The sequence below is a fragment of the Dysidea avara genome, chromosome 10, assembly GCF_963678975.1.
Source record: "Dysidea avara chromosome 10, odDysAvar1.4, whole genome shotgun sequence".
NCBI lineage: Eukaryota > Metazoa > Porifera > Demospongiae > Dictyoceratida > Dysideidae > Dysidea > Dysidea avara.
Window position 1 is genome coordinate 14,630,837 of NC_089281.1, and position 16,122 is coordinate 14,646,958.

The 16,122-nt window shown below is 38.6% G+C and overlaps 1 protein-coding gene and 1 pseudogene across 1 annotated transcript; one reads left to right on the forward strand and one right to left on the reverse strand.

Moving 5' to 3' along the window:
* Window positions 1-285: 285 nt before the first annotated feature.
* LOC136268521 (CARD- and ANK-domain containing inflammasome adapter protein-like) lies at window positions 286-10,059 on the forward strand. The gene is made up of 18 exons (XM_066063881.1): window positions 286-885; window positions 929-1,067; window positions 1,374-1,558; window positions 1,610-1,911; window positions 1,962-2,345; window positions 2,396-2,519; window positions 2,799-3,056; window positions 5,874-6,063; window positions 6,115-6,259; window positions 6,626-6,683; window positions 6,834-6,935; window positions 6,989-7,097; window positions 7,512-7,601; window positions 7,653-7,759; window positions 8,994-9,131; window positions 9,183-9,263; window positions 9,634-9,685; window positions 9,848-10,059. Exons 1-18 carry the CDS (start codon window positions 634-636, stop codon window positions 9,970-9,972), a joined length of 2,841 nt encoding a protein of 946 aa, XP_065919953.1. The 5' UTR covers window positions 286-633; the 3' UTR covers window positions 9,973-10,059.
* LOC136268543 (leucine zipper transcription factor-like protein 1) lies at window positions 9,881-12,275 on the reverse strand (annotated as a pseudogene).
* Window positions 12,276-16,122: the final 3,847 nt, after the last annotated feature.

Here is a 16,122-nt window from a genome sequence, read left to right on the forward strand (position 1 = left end):
ATTTTCCTAATTTGGCAATTATCATAAAAGCAGGGTTGCACCTAGTCTGGCGCCCCCGACCCTATTTAGGCGCTTATACCATTCACTTATCTCTATTAGAATATTTGACCATAAATACACAAGGACCAAATACGTAAACCATCTAACACTCACGGCAGAGTTGGCAGGCCTGCCAGCTAGCACGATTTAAAACTATTCGGCTATAATTACCTGGGTCAATTATCAGCTATGCTGTCTCGACCCAGCATATAATCATAATCATAATCATACTACGTGAAAAACCGTCTATGGAAAAACGAATCGCGCGCCTGACGGCCCAGTACCGAGTATATGCAAAAAGCAACACACACAGCTTGTAGTGACAAGCCGAAAAGCCATGTAAGGAACCAATAATGAAACTTAAAGCAGAAGTCGAAAGAGGAAAAGGGGTGTGGCTGTTGGCGTTGTCGCAGGCCCGCCTTGTTTACAGTCATTGTGTAAGCCGCATCCGGCGCTTATATAACTAGACTAGTTGTCTAGTCACAAGGCGAAGCCGTAAAGATAGACCAGTTACGCGTTAACGAGGACAAACCGTGTCTCCGGTGAACAGGTTTCTTTGTCACGTGTAAGCAGCGGCAGCTCTGCCCCCTAGCAATGGCGGCAGATAAAGCAGTTAGTACAGAGGCTACTAGTACATTATGTAATGATCTATGGGGTCGCAAGTTGAGCAGCACTAAATATCAGGCTGGAGACCATGTTATTCCATTTGAGTCATTACTCCCTACACCCAGTTCACTGGTGGAGATGTATGTCGATGCTAAATTTGATTTTGCTCTACATGAACTAATCCAGTTACTATTGGTAACCAACTGTGCAGATCACGTGATATCCCTACTAGATGCCAAGGTGAGATATCACGTGATGCAGTAGCTGTTTCATCACATTATAGTTGTTAGAGGCAACGCACAAGTTCGGTTTTGGAGATAGTAGTTTCACAATAATGCACTTGGCATGTGCAGTTGGAGCTAAGAGTGTTGTGCATAAGTTGAACCAAGATGGACGTGTCTTTAGCATCAAGGATAATGAAGGTGGGTTGGTATGCCATAACAAATTATGTGAGCATTAATCTTATGCTGTTAATTAAATATGAATTCTGTGTGATTGTCATGGTATAATGTACTGCAATAATATCATGCTAAAATGATTATTATGATAAGCTTTGTTCCTATTTCAAAGTAGCTATAGATTGATGCTTAGTTTGCAGGTCATGGTATATTCATGTCATAAACTTTACCGTCATGGATTTTTTTTTGTCCTGATGTACTGTATGTCACGACTATCAGGACTTCCCTGATTCCCTGGTAGTCATCATGGATCATGTGATCATCTTGTAGGCTGTACCCCTATTAATGTGTGTTTCAACGGTGATGTTATGGGGTCGTTGCCAGCAATGAAGAAATGGTTCCATAAATCCCCCCATACCAAGCATGCACAGCCATTACGTGAAGTAAAGAGGAAGGAGATTTTTGAATTAGCTAAGCAGCCAACTAATTTCTACAGGTTAATAGTGGAGCTGCAGGTATGCTGTATTCTAACATATTGGTGATGTGCTATATTATGAAATATATAGCGGTATTCCTTTAACGTCAACAATGACCAGAATGGATCAGGCGATCTGCTTGTTCACATAGCAACCAGTGGGGGATTACCTTGTTTGCCATTGTTATTTTTCTTGGTTGTTACAATGGACGCAAACATCAATATTCATAACAATGAGGGGATTACCCCACTGTGTTTAGCTTGTAGATGTGGCTATGAGAAGGTTGCTGAGGCAATGATATGTGTGCTGGGAGCAGGGATTAATGTGACAGACCATTGTAAACGGACACCTCTACACTATGCTGCCAAATATGGTCATGCCAATGTTGCCACGTATGTTCATTGTCTGTACTGATCATATTACCATATATGGTATTACTTAGCATGCTGCTAAGACGAGGGGTAGATGGTGGACGTGAGGACCACACTGGCCGTGTAGCTGAAATGTTGGCATGGCAATGTAGAGAAATGGAATGCGTTCAGATAATTAGGAAACACATGTCAGAGCGTTGTGCTCAACTGTGTCAACTGATAAGAGAAAACAATCTTGACATGAATTCATTGTTTCCAAGTGACTACTGTATGGTGAATGACGAGGGGTACACCCTTTTGATGGTTGCCGTTCAGTGTAACAACAAAGTTGCTGTACAACAGTTGCTACTTAATGACCAGTGTCCTAAAAACTTTGTACATTACCCTTCTAAGAAAACTGTCGTTACCATAGCTGCAGAGTTGTCAAATGTGGAGTGCTTGAAGGCATTGTTAGAGTATGTTATTTGTTGCCTCTATTGGTGTGTGTTTATATAATTCTGTTTAGCGCTGGTTGTTATCCACACATTCGTAACAGTGATGACAGGTTGGCAATCCACTACGCTGCATCCAACAAATCTTCACTTTGTGTTGAGTTGATCACAAGACTGCCTTCAGGAAATGGACTTAAGGTTAAACACATTTGCTAATATTATACACTTTAGCCACCCACAAAGCCAGTAATATCTAATAGGTGAACACATGTTTACTTTCAATGGTTTTGTATTGTCATGTTTTTTTTGTTAAAAACATATTTGTATACCTGATATTGCTAAACAATTTGTCCATACTGAATGTATGGGGCTTCATAACCACTTGTACTGCTCATAATGAATGCCTCACAACACTATTATTGTTTTAGCAGCTAACTTGGTCCTGTATACTGATCATAGCATAATCACTTCTATTAGGGTCTACACTTAGCCAGACAACTTGCAGACAGTGATAAAGAGATCTTACGTATCCTTGACGCTGCTCAGGTGCAACGGCAAGAGAAAGTGGTCACCCCACACTTGTTTAACGCCGGTATATATGGCGACAAGGAGTGTACATTGTTTCATATACTAGAAGATGGTGATGATGTAAACCCAACCAATAAGGATGGAGAATGGCCATTGCTAGTAGCTACGAAACTTTGCCATTATCACATTGTGAAGCTATTGTGTGAGGTAAAGTATGTGAAGTGTTGTGTTTGTTAATTTGTTTTGTGAGTTGAAGTCAGAGTATGTTTAATTGTCTATTGTTAATAAAATACCCATACTGTTTCATATTGTAACTATAGACATTATTTTGAGGCATTAAACTTTTGCAAATGTCCAGATAAATGAATTTGTTCGGATAAATGAAGCACATTGATTTGTATACAGATCTCTACTCTAATTGAACAGTCATTTACTTAATAGAACACACGCTAATGACAAATACTCTAATTGAACAGTCAGTCTTAGTGTTTGGATATTTAAACTGTTTGGATAACTGAGGTTTGAGGATCCACTGTATTACATATAGGTGATTGAAAGAAGGTTTGTGAGTGTTCTGAACACATACGACATGGATCGACAAATTTGCACATTAGGATGCTTGATATTGATTAGTGAATAAACGAATGTCGATTTTACGCTTCAAGAGTTTGAGTGCAACCTTTGAAGTTTTGGTGAACATTGTATGTAGCTATAGCTACAGTTAGTTAGATATTATGCAGTTGGCATAATTTTGAGTGTATTGTAGCTTAATTCATTAAACAATAGTCATCATTCTGGCTCCCTTTGGCAAATGGAATTTCTCGTGTTGACACTATTATTCGTCTGTTTAACTAAATATTGCAGTAGGAAAAAGCACACAAGATGTAGTTGCTGTTTAAAAACCTTACAGCAGTACACAATCCCAAATGTTCTTCCCTCTACAGCTTGTCCCAACTGTACTTCGCGATTATCAGTGGCATAGGCGGATCTGAGGGGGGACCAAGGGGTGCTGTGCCCCCCTTGGACTCGCAGTTACTATACTGATACCAGAAACTGAAATCATGCATTCACACTGTATTCAGAAGTATAGAAAGCCAATGGGCAAATAGAAGACAACAGTTATAAATGTACTTTACAGTTATACTGTACATTGTAAAGAAAGTGAGGCAAATAAATTTAAATTTTTGTGCCAAGATTGAGATACTCTAATAGAGCAGTCACTACTCTAACAGAACAGTCACAATTCTAATGTCATAACAATATTATACACCTATATATTTTGATTTAGTACACTTTACCATCAAACAGGCAGATAGGCTAACTAATCTTTATATGCATTGCAAGTATACATATTTTTAGCTACATGCTATCAAAAATGCTCCCAAATTCAAACCTAGGTCTAATTTCAGTCTTAAAACTGTATGTCTATCATTCATCCAGCTATACTGAATAAAGTTATGCAATTGAATATAACTTGTGTACTAGAATTCCTCTTAGTGGAATAAACACTGTTGTACACTAAAATTTCTTTCCCTCCCTTGGCCCCCCCTGACTGCCTCCTAGATCCGCCTATGATCAGTGGGTGTGGTCACTTGTGGGACATGAGCTAATTAACTTGTCAGATACCTAATGGCTTTGTGTACAACCACCTCCCATTACTTTCTAGCGTCTCAAGTGTAACTGCCCATGGCGGAAAATTGTTCATGATGTGATTAGCAGTTGGATTCTTGCAATCGTCTGCTTGCCAATATAACCAGGTTGCCTTGTGCAAAATTCAAACTTCGCTTATGTCATTTGAATAATGCACCCTTCGAACCATTGAATGAATGTAGTACATTCGTTTATGCACTAATATTGATACTGAGGTGTTCAGGTTGAACTTTTCTTTGATGTCACTAAATACGTGGCCACTTTTGCCTTGTTAGTCAGTTAACCCTTTATCACCGAAGTTTTTTTTACAAAACCGCAAGTGAAAACTTTTACGGCTTGTGTGAACTGTGTGCGATACGAGTGGACCCCACCCATTAATTAACCCATCAAGCTATATACCGTTTGATAGCCATCTCTCTCTTCTACCAACACAGCTAGAATACTTACAGATCACACACACAACTCACGCGCTATGAAGTGAAGAAAGTGTATCTTCTCCATATCGCCATGGCATTCAAAGATGGGCGCCGCCATCTTACTAATCAATGCGATGACATCACACTATTTATTTTTAGAATCCTTATCATGTGGGGAATGGAGTAATTCTAACTAAAGCCTCCTAGTAGCAGGGAGAAGGCGAATATGGAGTTTTAAACAGGTATTATTGTTTTGTATACGCTATTTTATATTGCCAAGTGCCATAACTTGCCCATGCTTCTTCCTATCGCCGAACGGTAAACTTCATTAGAAGTGCCCGGTCCTTCTGAGCAGTTTGCTAGCAATTTCAGCTTCGTAGCCCCTAGGAAAAAGGAGTTATGGCTCCGTTTATAAAGGGCACTCGTTATGGCAATATATTAGTCATTCGATAATAAAGGGTTAAGATTTGTATGTCAGAATCAGGAATACTGTAGTTGCATGACCAAGAACCTACTTTGTGATTGTATGTTCTATTAGAGTGTTTGTATTGCATAGTGAGTTTATTAGTACTCAACTACACTGTGCATGAATTGATCACAATGGTATTAGTATAGGTAATGATATAATATATACTAGAAGTGTACTTTTGATATAGAACATCCCATCTATCTGACATGCTTTAGAAGGTGGGAATATTGTGTATTGACAAGCTACACTACCACCTTTCTAGTGTGGGGTGTTTGCATTACAGTAGAACATACTAGTGACACATGCACGCACACGCACACACACACGCACGCACACAAAAGGGCCATACATTTTGTGCCATACATTTTACACCATATTTGTGATGTCACTGAACTGCTTTATATTGCTAGAAGCATATTTGTTTCATATACAGCTGGCTATAATGGGTGTGAGTGCTAGTTTTCATACCACACGTGTTTGTTACTATAGCGAGGAGGTCATGTGACCCGACCACACACACAAACTAAGGAGCTACCATTACATATTGCTTCTAAGGCCGGTCGTCATGACATTGTTGAACTGTTGCTACACTACGGCAGTGATCAATTGTCCCCTGAGATGCATGTTAAAGAGAGGACATCATCAGGTGCCACACCCTTGGAGCTAGCAGCCAATCAAGGTACACGGAATGTAGGGGTGTGGCTGGTATGATGCAGGGTCATTCCCATAGGTCATGCTAAAGTTGTGGAGCTATTATTACGGAATGGAGCATGTACAGCATTGCTAGACTCCTCTGGAATGTCACTACTACACTCCCCCTTATACCCCGGGGTGCAGTTTAGACTAGACCAGGACAGACGTACTAACACTGAGAGGTAAAGCTATTATATATAATTGTCACAAGAATTTGTTATTAACCACCAAAATGTTGTCAACACAATGTAATAACACAGCCTAGTATTAATTCTCGTCATCATTTTACCGGGACATTACTTTACCATTAAAAGTGAAGTTAAAACATGTATATATATATATATATATATATAATACACATGGCAAATTTTAGAAAATTACTGATTTTCACACACATCTTTGAAGTTGAGAACGTATATGTACTAGTTAGCTCCATTCATAATGAAGCACCTTTTTGGCTTCCCGAGTTGCATATACAAGTCTATTCATGTGCAAACATCTGTGATTTTCCAAAATTATGTACAGTGTACAAGGAATGGTTATTATAGGATTGTACAAGCATTGCAGAAACGAGTTAGCTTGAAGGAATTCCGGACTGTGTGGAAGGTGAGCCAGTGTGTAAAAATGACCCCCCCTCCTGTAGGGAGTAGTTTGAGTAGTAGTGCCACTGCTACCCCCTCCCAGTGGGGACAATATCACTAGTAGTGTCACTCACTACTCCCTCCCAGAAGGGACATTGTGTCATTTCTTCTGCAGGGTCCCCAGTATCACAATTACCGTGATCGTCATGGAGACACCATGGTGATGGTAGCTGTGTCAAGTAATGCAAAAAACGAAGTGTTAGAGTTCCTCTTAAAGGTGTGTCTGTGGGTGTGGGCTGTGGGTAAGACTGGTGTATTATGTGTTTGCAGTCTGCAGAGGATAGCAAAGAAGGCTTGTTAATGACTTCACAACCTAACACATCTGTGACGTCGCAAACAAACTCATTTGAAGACAGTGGATTACATCATGATGTCACTGGTTAGTTGCTTTGTAACACTACACAGAATATACCATTACTAGAATAATATTACAGGATAACAGATATTTAGGGAATGCTTTTAAGTATAGTCACTGTACAGAGGAGGTTGGTCATTTGTCGTCAACATCAAAGAAAAGTTCAACCCCAGTATCGATATAAAGTATTCTAATGTGTGAATTAATATCGATGAATTACAGTTCCCAGAGCTTTCTTTCAGCTGCCCAACACTTTGTGTTGCTTTTATAACCAATAAACAAATGCTAAATTATGTATACTTCTCGTTTATGTGACAAAGGACTTCAAACTAATTTCAGCCGCCTTGTAATCACACGTCATAGTATGTCATAGGGCTATGACACGTGACCAACCTCCTTTGGTCACTACTTTTCACTAAATCACTGAAAATCTCACAGGTGACAAAGTTCGGCCAAGTAGCACCCGTGACTTTCATGATAGACACTTGGAGAGAAGATCATTGAGTGTTGTACCCGAAAATTACTCTGGTGGGTGTGTCATCATATCATGTGATCCTTAATGATGTCATTGTGTTGTAGGTGTGGCTACAGGAAGGATGGATCGTGATACATCATGTGATCGTGATAGTGTCTTAAAGATACGGAATCTACTTAATGGCTATACTGCTCTACACAAAGCTGTTAAGGTATTGTGTAGGTTAGGGCTATTGGCACCCACTAAGGAATAACTTAGACAAAGAGTAGATTATACCATGAAAAAGTCTGTGTTTGGATTAGTCTCGCATGGCCAGACCCTACCCCAACAAAAGATCGACTACCTCCCTCTCTTCCTGCCACTTCATACAACTAGTGTGCTTGGTACTTGAGTTGGTCCAGTCAGTAAAAAAGTAGTGAAACAAGATATATGTGAGAAATATCCCTACATCAATCATGTTAGTACAATTCTTCAATGTAATAGCTGTACCATCATGTTTCTTTCCTAATTCATTGTTTACCTTTTTAACACCTAGTTTTTGATACGATTTACAGTACACATGTGACTATTCTATAAAACTATCTGGGCAGGGGGTGCACCCAGGTAGTAGTATATAAACATAATTTATTATTGTTTCAGGCCTGAATTTTTGATGTAAAGCAGTTTTATGCATAGATAATTATAGTTATGCTTTGTGGTCTCATTGATCAAGAGTTACAGGGATGAATCAAGTAGCAAGAATGGTGTACTACAAAGGAGCATGTGCATTTAGTCTGCAAAATTTCTAGCAGACTAAATGTGTGGTGCTGCAGATACCAGTTTTCATACATACTCAGGACAGTGTAGGATTCTTAAGTGTTACATATGGTAACTGTTCTATTAGAGTATTTGACTACCGCATTGCCTTGAATTACAGCCTGTCTCATATAAACGCTTGGTCCTGTTTAGTTGCTGGGGGTATACAACATCATAACAAAAATAAATTCATAAACGTCTAGTGCAGTCATTATTTTTAACAATTCTGGGCAGTGTTATAAACGATGAAGTGAAGAATGTTTTATAGAGTTCCTTTTAAGCTTGAATCTGTGAAATATGAGGGATACATCAAGGAGAGTCCAGGAAAGTATAGCACCAAGGTATGAAGTTGACTCGTGAATGCTGATCAGGTATATAAACGCCGGTCTCATTTAGTAGCTGGGGTATAAAGTTACTTGAAAGAAATAAACGCCCGGGCCGTAATTCGAGACAATACGGTACTCCCCCCCAGATCTGCCACTTACATATATCACACATGACTTTTGTATTAGCATGACTACATGCTTTATTAGTGTATCTTGATAGTGAGCCTGTGGTGATGATATCCCTGAACAAACCATCATCTCCCCCTCAGGCTGACAAGCTGTTTTTTCTCCCTCAGGCTAACATATTGTCCTCTCTCCCCTTAGGCTAACAACTTGTCAGCTGTCAAGCTATTACTACAGTACGACAACTCATGTGCTGATTGTCAAGATCACCATGGAAATACACCATTACATTTGGCCTGCAGCCAACAAGCCAGTCAGAAGCTAGTACAGGAATTAATGGTGGGTGTATCTAGTAATGATGATGTAATAATGAACCACACCCCCATGCAGGTACACACAGATCTCATGATACGCAACGATGATCAGAAATTGGCTGAGGAATTGTGTCTTAGTGATAAGACCAAGAGACAGGTAGGATATATATCCAGCTATCTGTTCATGAGCAGTATTTTTGCTGTGCACACAAGACTAGCAGTAGGATGTGTCACTGTGGGTGGAACATAGTGAAGGCCCTGTTTGGTATGAACTACAAATTTTTGCAAAAAATGTATGTAGTAAAAAGGAAGAGATTTGGTGAGCTACATAGTGACCTCACACCAGACTTAAGGGTCAAATACATGAGTATTTGTATTTAGCAGTATTTGAATTCACAGATTGAATTGTATACATGTACTTCTTGGAAACTAAATACTCAAAACTGTCCTTGTTGGAGTGTTAGCACAATTGTATTTCATAACTACTTAATAATCGTCTATCTCACCTTTTTGGTATTTTTTTACAGATCATTGCTAGAAGAGAAGCAGCTAACGAATTAAGTGACAACTCTTCTAAACGTTAGTTTCATCCTCATAATATGGAATTTTTTGAGAAAAGAAATTTTGTTACCCAGAAATATTAATCCATGATGCACATCAGGTCAAAAACTTACAACAAAATTTCATCACTCAAAAAATTCCATGTTAGCTTTGCCGTATTACATGATGTCACAACTACAGAAAGTAGCTACTATGATGACCTGCCCCCAATACTTTCTGACACTAATACTAACCCATTTGACACTCACCGTGACAATATGCCGCTAAAACCATTGGAAGAACAATTACAACAATTAAAGAAATAATAAAAATGTGTTTTTATTTAATTATATTTTTATACTATAATAGTGACCGGGTTGCCATGGTGTGACCAGGTTGTTTTGTTAAAATGAGTCAGGTTCATATCTGCACAAGACATCATATGATCACCAAGTGATACAACACCACACCCACTTTTTGAGCCGTTCTCTTAATTCTTTCAGTTGAGCATTTTTGGATGCTAACATAGTCTTGAGGTTGTTGTATTGTGCTGTATCCCCAAACTTCTTGTCTAGTTCCTGCAAATAAGAGTGTGCCTCAACAAGGGATGTGGCTGGTATGAACAATATACCTCTTTTGTACGGTCTAATTCAGATGTCACCTTCAGTAATTCATGCTGTTAACAATATTGTAGTTTACTGATGATATACAATAGTTTACTAACTGTTGTACTAATCAATTTCTCCCTCGTCTCATCGTTAGGACTGTTATTGGTCTTGTCTTTCTCCAGTTGTTGCTGTAGTTTAGCTATTTCCTCTTTCAGTTTGGACACCTCCATAACTTGTTGTTCATTATTAACTTGTGGGGGTGGCTTGGAAGCTGCTTCTTTGTCTCTCTGGGCATCTTTCTCTCAGTAACAACTCTGTTCCTTGTATATCTTGTAGCGGCTCCAGTGAAACACTTGTAGGTTTAGCTGCCTAATACGGTATTGAGTTGCTGGTGATAAATAGAGTAGCAGCAATACCTTAAAAGGTTCACTAAACATTTGTACCTCTACTCTGGCTATTTCTTCCAATAGTTCTCTAGAAGGGAATTGTGATGTGTTATAACTACCATAGCAACTCAGTACCTGTTTTGTAGTTCTGAGATGTCAGGTTGTAGTTTAAGATGCCACTTGTCAGCTTGAGAACACAACTGCTTCAATAACAGTACACTACAATGATCAATGTGTAATAGTTCAGACTCCACGTCACCTCTGACCACTGCCTCTAGTCCTGTAACAAGTAACACCATCAATTTGTATTGCAATCAATGGATATACACTTGGGAGAACACAACACAATCCTTCAGATGTTGCTTACAATTATACAGAATAGGTTGGAAGCACAATATTTTTTTTATGGATATCAGGCTTGTTGTAATTGTAATCGTAATTAATTACTAATCATTAGCAATTTTCAAGTAATTGTAATTATAATTGTAATTGCTCACTGAGCATAAAAGTAATGGTAATTGTAATAAGCTGTTCAGTCAATCATTATGTAATTAAATTAAAGTAATCAAAGTTATGCTATATAAAAGTACTACTCCATGACTTGACTATACTATGTACACAATCCCATGTGTATAACATGTGGCCCATGTAGCTACAATAAATTATTGAAATTATATGTCATGTATTTGTTGACCATATAGTTAAACATTTTATGTACACTATGGGATACCCATGGGGTACATAATGTTCAATAGTAGAGAAACATTTAAATGTATCTGGATGACGCAGAGTTTACAAAGGATGAAAGCCCTTTAAAATTTTGGAAGATAAAAGCAAATAAATACCCCATTTTAAGTACAATAGCAAAGAATAGCAGCAACATTTGCACCAGTTGAGTGTGTATTCAACCATAGTGGCAATGTTCTCAGACCAAAATATATGTAGACTATTACCAAAAAAGTTTGAAGAGTTAATAGACGTACCTTAAGATTAATACTGGAGAACTGTAAGTAAGTTATTGTTGTACCCCAATTATAGTATGTTCACGTTGAGCTGGATCCTCAAAAACATTTAATAACTCATGGATGCAATTACACATGATCTTGAAATTAGGCTCATTTGTAGTACTGCTTGACCCGCTAAAAATATTTTGAAATCTTTTTGTTCAAATGTTTGACATAATATTTACGGCCAATCAAAATTTTCACAATACATTTCCTATGGGGAAGCCATATAAGTACAGTGTCCATTACTGCCATTTCCCGAACTTGTTATGGAGCCAAACCGTACGTGTCTGTTGTTGACATCTTTGCTGTTACCAATAATCATCTGGTTGGCTGAAATGTTAACTCTGTTGAGAAAAAATCCACTTCTAATTTTTAGCTGTTTTTCAGGATTCAGCTCAACGTGAACATACTATAGTGTTGGGCGGTATTGAAAAATAACAAATGGTATACCTTCCATAAAAAGTATCACAGTATTAATGTAAAAGCCATTGGTATTAAAGTAACTGCCATTTACCACAACAAAAGCACCTAATAACCATGGTAGCTCAGCAAGCCTCAGGTACAAACTACCACTAACAAACTTGTTTATATATAGTTTGATTAGCTGACTACATCAGCACCTGCCTACAAACATTAATTGTCACATGTCTGGTTACCTTCAAGCCCACAGGGAGGCCATAGTGCCCAGATGGTATGGCTGTATTAAAAAATGCAGGCGGTATCAAAACCAGTATGACTTAAATATCACAGATTATTAACAATACCAGTATATCACCCAGCTCTAACCCCACACGTACAGTAGTAATTGAAAAGTAATTGTAATTATTAATCATTATTTTACATACTGAAGTAATTGTAATCATTAGATTGGCTTCAAAAAGTAATTGTAATTGTACTGATTACTTTTGTTGGGTAATTACAACAAGCCTGATGGATATAGAGAATTCATACATCAAGCACCATTACAAGGTCTTAAAGCTAGTCAAAATGTGAATGAAGGTCAATTGTCTTGTACTACAGACGGCGTAAAGGAAGGAACAGGGTATTAACGGGTGTGCAGATTTTAGTATAAATATACAAATGGCAAGTAGGTTCACATTGTAATGAGTACACAGGTACATATTTTAGTTCAGTACATTGAATGCTGTAAGCAGGCAAAGTCAACTGTACGACAGCTATTAGGGGAGGGTACACGTGTTTTTGTAAGAACTTGATGAAAATGTATGCTGCATGCATAGTGTGTCATCATGTTAGCTTGTGATTATGAAATAATTATATTGTATTTTCATTTTTATTTTATCAATTTGTCAAGACTGGGTTGTACAAAAGGACAAGCCTGCAAACATACTCGCCACAAACACATACATACAGTAACACAAGGCATTACAAAATACTAGGACAAAACAACAAAATAAACAGCTTTTCTAACCATACACTAAATACATACTTTGAGTTGTACAAGCAAATCTAGGCAATTAGAGCAGCTCATGTATTATCGACCCCCATGAGTTTTCGGATGCGATATTTCCTAGAAGAGCAATGAGAGCCGATCATTTATGGCACTATTATGAAGACCTATGACTATAACCTCCATGTATAAAATTTGAAAGGATTTGGTTATATCGTGTGGCTGCAGTGACCTTCGAAAGCCACTGTCCAAAAAAATGGATGCTCGGACAAAGTAACGTTCATTCGGACTCCTCCATCTCTACCCTTCCCATGCAACTTATATGCTATTGTGTGGTAGTGATTGGTAGAGCTATCCTTGAGCTATCCCGTGATATAAGCAGATTAGAGTTTTATCAGCTACAGTTGCAGCTATCGCCTTTTTCCCAGACGTGGTAACTTGATGAATCGTCGGACGCAAAATTGCAATTATAATTCCGGACACAGCAACTTATTGCGATTATTTAGGCATTTTTTGAGTTTAAGTATAGTACTAACTAAGAAACATTTGAAAACAGCTATTTAGGCACCTGTGTAGAGTGATTTTTTATCAATTCGAGATGGAAATAGTAGCTACCTCATTTAGCTACAATACATTAGGCCTAGAATGGCTACATAAAATTGCTCAAACTTAAAAATAATTTATATATTTGAACTTACTTGAGACAAGGGAGGTAAGAAATAAACCACAACAATGGACAGGAGGTCGCCACTACTTTATCGCCTTAGTGACTGTTCTATTAGAGTATATTAATTTAATGCAGTTTTAAAACTGGTTTTCGCACTAATGCACCCTTAGATAGTCTACATATGCATAAAATTATACTATGGATGCAATTAATGAAGTTTAATTAATATAGCATTTAATATACTCTAATAGAACAGTCACTAAGGCGACAAATCAGTGGCGACCTCCTGTGTATTGTTGTGGTTTATTTCTTACCTCCCTTGTTTCAAGTAAGTTCAAATATATAAAATTATTAAGTTTGAGCAATTTTATGTAGCTATTCTAGACCTAATGTATTGTAGCTAAATGAGGTAGCTACTATTTCCATCTCGAATTGATAAAACATCACTCTACACAGGTGCCTAAATAGCTGTTTTCAAATGTTTCTTAGTTAGTACTATACTTAAACTCAAAAAATGCCAAAATAATCGCAATAAGTTGCTGTGTCCGGAATTATAATTGCAATTTTGTGTCCGACAATTCGTCAAGTTACCACGTCTGGGAAAAAGGCGATAGCTGCAACTGTAGCTGAAAAAAATCTAATCTGCTTATATCACGGGATAGCTCAAGGATAGCTCTACCAATCACTACCACACAATAGCATATAAGTTGCATGGGAAGGGTAGAGATGGAGGAGTCCGAACGAACGTTACTTTGTCCGAGCATCCATTTTTTTGGACAGTGGCTTTTGAAGGTCACTGCAGCCACACGATATAACCAAATCTTTTCAAAATTTATACATGGAGGTTATAGTCATAGGTCTTCATAATAGTGCCATAAACGATCGGCTCTCATTGCTCTTCTAGGAAATATCGCGTCCGAAAGCTCATGGGGGTCGAAAATACATGAGCTGCTCTATATACCCCAACAGGATGACTGTACATGTCTCACAGACACACTGGCAGCCTAGTCTCGCGTGGCCAGACCGCTTTTTTCTGTATATTGGGTGGGGAAAAAGGGTCTGGTGCAACTCCAATAGCTGTTTACTTCTGAGCCGTCCCCACATTCCGGGGATGCTAATTGAATAACATTGGTCACAAAGGAGGTGCCATGACGTCAGTAAGTTAACTAGAGGTCTGTTTATCCTTTAAACGAATCTTAATTTGCTCCGATGTCTCTTTTATAGCGTCTTGAAAGTTAATCCTCATCGTGTAACAAGACTCACAACCGGAGCAGGAGTGTAGGAATACTTCATAGTTTTACTGACGTCATGGCACCTCCTTGTGACCAATGTTATTCAATTAGCGTCCCCGGAATGTGGGGACGGCTCAGAAGTAAACAGCTATTGGAGTTGCACAAGACCCTTTTTTCCCCACCCAACATACGGAAAAAAGCGGTCTGGCCACGCGAGACTACTGGCAGCCTGTACAAGTAATCTACCCAGGGCTGTAATATTTATAAAGACCTGCCAACACACAAAGGGTGATGGTGAGAAATTTCACAAATTTCTACAATACCAGTAGCTACTAAGCTTCCGGAGTTCATACTAGTGAAGAATATTGGATGCTGTAACCTTTAGTATTAAACAAAATAAAATCGCCACAAACACGTTTCTATTAAAGAAAAATTGATGACAGTGTATTGCTCTCACTTTGGGTTAAAAGATGATATTATGCTGAGATGACAGCGAGGATAACAGCGCCTTCACTTAAACTGTTCTTAATCGCAGAGATAGTGGCGACCTCTGATATCTTTAGTACACAACCTCTCTGCTTCTCTGTGATAGGGGCGACCTCTAATATCTTTAGTACACAACGTCTCCGTGTTCGCTGAGACAGTGGCGACCTCGAATATCTTTAGTACACAACCTCTCCGTGTTCGCTGAGATAGTGGCGACCTCGAATATCTTTAATACACAACGTCTTCGTGTTCGCGGATACAGTGGCAACCTCGGATATCTTTAGTATACAACCTCTCCGTGTTCGCTGAGACAGTGGCGACCTCGAATATCTTTAGTACACAACCTCTCCGTGTTCGCTGAGATAGTGGCGACCTCGAATATCTTTAATACACAACGTCTTCGTGTTCGCGGATACAGTGGCAACCTCGGATATCTTTAGTACACAACATCTTCGTGTTCGCTGAGATAGTGGCGACCTCGGATATCTTTATATATACTAATCAAATGCACTGAAATCGCTGGGATCACTGCCACTGCTTTCTCCCGCCCACACAAAATGTACAGAATGGTGGTACTTTTATTTTTTTACTATACAGGACTGTACTAGTCTCGCGTAGCCAGACCCTATTTCTCCGCACGGCGCTTATCGATTGGAAATTATATTCGGAGCAGGCGCTTATA

Bases quoted from the DNA above. Each gene is read 5' to 3' on its own strand.
- LOC136268521 (XM_066063881.1), top strand. From the start codon at position 634: ATGGCGGCAGATAAAGCAGTTAGTACAGAGGCTACTAGTACATTATGT. The intron at 6,936-6,988 runs GTGTGTCTGTGG...ATGTGTTTGCAG, and splicing joins TGTTAGAGTTCCTCTTAAAG to TCTGCAGAGGATAGCAAAGA. The intron at 7,760-8,993 runs GTATTGTGTAGG...CTCTCCCCTTAG, and splicing joins CTCTACACAAAGCTGTTAAG to GCTAACAACTTGTCAGCTGT.